The sequence below is a fragment of the Phytophthora infestans genome, genomic scaffold (genome assembly GCF_000142945.1).
Source record: "Phytophthora infestans T30-4 supercont1.32 genomic scaffold, whole genome shotgun sequence".
Taxonomy (NCBI): Eukaryota; Oomycota; class Peronosporomycetes; order Peronosporales; family Peronosporaceae; genus Phytophthora; species Phytophthora infestans.
Window position 1 is genome coordinate 1130114 of NW_003303727.1, and position 4334 is coordinate 1134447.

The following is a 4334-nucleotide window of genomic DNA, read 5'->3' on the forward strand; positions in this document are numbered from 1 at the left end:
TTGTCAAATACTGCCTATTGTCGGCAACGTCGCACTTCTTCTCTGCTCTACGTCGACGCCTTGAATACTACTGGCGCAACGAGCTGATTATAACCCTATTTGGCTTAAATGCCTTCCGAATGTCTCGTAAACCCCGCCAACTTGGGCCGCAAGTAAGATGCTGTCAATCATGTAGTTCAGCACGATATCTCGTTTACGGGTAGCGGTACCGGACATTCCCCGTAACCCCTCACGAGTCAGCTTTCATTGACAGTGAGTTTGGTATGCGAAGTGATTAATAATCAGTTAATTACAAGCTTAAAAGAGGACAGAGACACGGAGGGGTCAAATTGCTCCTAACTTACTTTCTTGCATTGTTGCGTCGCTTTAGAATGTCGAGTGCTTCGTAGAACCCGGAAACGTCTTCTTCGACGGTGCTGCAGCAATTGAACGTCAGTCACCATAATACTAAAGCAAACAAACGAAACTCCGCCGTACCTTGCTGTGCTTTGTCTGGCCGCTGACGATCGAAGCGACTGTGACGACGAGAGCCTCTTCGGATCTTTTGCCTCTGAATCCCAAGCTGGAGGCCGTCGAGAAGCGCTTTCAGGCCGTTGAGGTGATGACGATTTGGTCGGTTTTGCCAGCTCAGCCTGCTGACTCCGATTGCCTAGAGACCGATTCTCCTCTGACTTGGCTTGAGCGAGCAGCGTCTCCGTCAACAGCGCCCCCTTCCCTTGTCGCTGATACCACAGATCAAAGTCCTTCTGGAGCTTGAGGCGACCCATCTCGAGCATCTTCTGGATGTGCTGGATCTCCTTCTTCAGTTCGCTGAGCTCGTGGAATCCTTTCTTGTATGCAATCTTGTGCGTGTCGATCTCTGCCTTGAGTTTCTGCTCAGCAGCTTCCATCTCTGCAGCATCCGAGCTAGAAGACCCGTCACCCGCCGCCCCAAGAAGCCCCTCGTCAGCTATCGCCTGCTGCTTTCGAAGTTTCTCCATCTTCAGCGTCAGGGCCTTGATCTGGTTCCGAGCGTCATTTACTTCGTTCGCAAGAGCCTTGGCGGCGTCATATTTACGTTTGAGAGCTACTTTGTTGTCTCTAATCACGTCGTTCTTTGGGTATTGAGCCTTGAAAGCTTCAAAGGCCTTAGCAGGGTCCTCCAGCACGGCTGGATCCACCACTAGCGTCGACGCGTAGTCTCCCGGAGGCTTCTTCGGTGTATTTTGCTTCTTTTGAGGCTTCGAGTCGTGTTCCTCTTGGTTGCTGGAGTAGTCTACGAATCCTCTTGATAGTAATTCTGCGGGGACTGCAGCTCCGTGATTTTCTCGAATCATATTAACCATAATAGCAATCTCATTATCGCGCTGCTGAACGAGTTGTTCGAGCTCGTGCAGACGTTGCTCCAGCTCCTGATTGTTGCCTCCAGAGCCAGCGGAAATGAGTTTTCCATCGCTATTTGGGCCAGAAAGTCCTGAGCTACCAGCTGCAGCTGCTGCTGCTCCAGCAGCATTGGCCATACTCTTGAGAATATCAAAACACGCTTTCATCTTCGTGTACGTGAACTCTCCCATCGCCAAGTGCGCGCTTGGCTCCGAGTCATTTACAAAGTTCAAGCACTTTTGACGTAGCTTGTCCATCTCGTAGTCTTTTAGCTCGGCACCTTCATTCTTTACGGTAGGTCGGTTAGCAATTGTAGTACTATCACTTTTGATACTAAACATTACTTACCACATCGCCCTTGAGGATGGCTAACTCCTCTTCAAGAGAAGCGACACGAGCCTTCAGCTGGCGGATGATCACTGCGGGGTCCACTTCCTCGTTCAGACGCGCGTCGTTCTTGACACGCGCCACTCGCTGTGCAAATCTACAGGTTGACACGGATTCCTACAAGTCGAGTAGTTAATATCACTAACGCGCATGGATAGCAGAATTATAATAGTACTTCCTTACATCAGTTTGGTCTTTTTCGGGACTCACAGTCGCCACCATGACAGTCTTACAGTTGCCACCGAGAGAGTCTCGCAGTACTGAAGTCATCATGGAGTTACGATACGGAATGTGTGATCTCCCTTTGGTATTCTTCTCATGTAGCGCCACAATGACCATTTCAAGGTAGTGCAAACTCGTGTTGATGTAAGCGGCTTCACGTAGTAGTTGGCCTTTAGCGCCAGTCTTGTGAGCTCGCTCTGACCCTGCTAGATCCACGAGATGCAGCTTGGAGCGCAGTACCACCTCACTCCCCACTCTCCTCGTCTCCAGTGATACAGTGAAGATGCAATGAGAACGGGAAGACGCCAAGTTCATTGCCGTCTCACTCACAGCTCGGTTCGTATCGCCTAGGAAGAGGAGATTGAGTGCGTCTTCCTCTGTTGTCACTGGGTGCATGGATAAGTTCCGCAAGTGGCAATTCCCGTCTTCATCTTCTAACATGGCTACACGCGGCAGATCATCCAACGACTTGGTCGATTCGTGGTTCGGATCCAACAAATCGTAGCCCTGGTTGTTGTAGATCTCAAGATATGAAATCTGAGCGATGATCTGGGCTTGACTGGTTTGGTTGCGCATGCGCTCGAAGATCAAGGACAAGGCACGCGGAATGAGACCGCGATCATCGTAGCGCTCTGCTCCGCCTGTAATCGTGAAGGTTTTACCCGATCCCGTCTGACCGTAGGCGAACACCGTCGAGTTGAAGCCGTTCAACGCGCTCTCTACACAGGGACGTCCCACTCGATCGAACACTTCTTCCTGTCTGGCTTCCATGCCGATGACCGAGTCGAAGCGGAATTTGTACGATGTGCGGGAATTGTTGATCAGCCCAGCTGCAATATCTTTCGGGATGTCGTACTTCATCATGCTCGAGTCTTCATCCCACGAGAAGAAGCCCGAGGGTTTCTTGGAGGGCTTGACACGCAGGAAGATGCGAATGTTTGCATCTTCGTCAGCCTTCTGTTCCTCGTCGCCGTTCAACGTCGATGTCGTATCGTCCTGGTCCTCATTGCGGATATTATCATCGTCTCGGTTCATGTTGAGAGATCTTGTGCCCCAGAGTCGCCAAGATCATTAGCCAATCAGACGGCGCTTTCGCGTCGTTTCGTGCGCATGATAAAGTGATAAGAAAGCAAGTTGGATATAGTCTACTACGAGCGGAGATGAATCCTTTTTGAAAGAATTGAGATGATAATGATACTATACGAGAGGCGTCGTTTTGGCCTGGGAGGGCAGTTCCTAATATGACTGGTGTGAATATCTTCTATCGGAGCGTTGCCGATGATAATGCTACTTCATTTAACAGCTGCTCCTCTTAAAAAAAACACCAACATACAGGAAGCAAGCATGTGCGATTGCGCGGGGACTAGTCGTGCACTGTACTGTATGATAGCAGGTTATTGGTTTCGCTGTGGGTTATCGCAACATTCTTGCAGCACTTATATCAGACCCCACGTCGCCAATGAAATAAGATTGGTTAGACTGTCCAAGCTGAAATATCATAAAAAGGTACAGCTTAAACTGTTAAAAATACTACTTTTCCCTTTTACTCCCACAATAGTAGGACGTGTCGAATATAGAGGAAGTGTGTCTGATCGTGCTGGCCAACATCGACTGAGACAGTGACCCAAGTACACTACAAGTAACCATGCCTCAAAGGACTGGTCGAAGCCATACTGTAAGCCGTCTCACTAAGAAAAACGACAAGAACGAAGATAGGAATCTAATACGGTCAAATTCTGTTTGTATTCCTCGTTACTACACTGCGATCAATTATCGTCTACGTGTGCTTAGCATTGGTGATGGGAGAACATGCCTCTGCAAGAACACCAAACGTTAGAAAAAGAAAAGAACATATGAGAGCTCCTGGGACTTACTGTAAACTTGCCACGCTGCTTCGTGGAGGGCCAGCCAGTAAAACGTGAGTTGACATTCGCCATCACACAACGCGTCGTAGTCAACAGGCAGATGAGCTGGATACGACGTGAAAGTAGCTCGGCAGTCGTCGTTGTGAAGCGCACGACGCTCGTCTACCCAAATCTCGCACGGGCCATGGTGCGATTCGACAAAACCGCGTTGCTCTTCGTCGTTCTGCCAACGCACCTCTGACGTACCGGTGACATTAACCGGATCAACATCGACGCGCGTGTTACCGCAGTCTGGTACGACAGGATCCAGCATCTCACGCAGCGACGAGTAGCTGGAATTCCGAAATGATGAGGCGAACATCGCAGCGTTGAGCTCTGGGGTGTCATTCCACTTCTTCCCACCAAAGCTGGTTAGGTCGATCGTTTCGGAGACAGTAGTGACGAACGATGTGGATGTGTACGGATCGCGGTAAACAGCAGCCGGAACGAGAGATATCC

General features: G+C 49.8%; 1 protein-coding gene across 1 annotated transcript; it reads right to left on the bottom strand.

The window, feature by feature from the left end:
• Nucleotides 1–277: 277 nt before the first annotated feature.
• Nucleotides 278–3006, bottom strand: PITG_14188 (kinesin-like protein KIF6; the record flags this gene model as incomplete). The annotated part of the gene is made up of 4 exons (XM_002899248.1): nucleotides 278–416; nucleotides 478–1649; nucleotides 1711–1866; nucleotides 1933–3006. The coding sequence occupies 4 exons, from the start codon at nucleotides 3004–3006 to the stop codon at nucleotides 341–343; spliced, it is 2478 nt and encodes an 825-aa protein (XP_002899294.1).
• Nucleotides 3007–4334: the final 1328 nt, after the last annotated feature.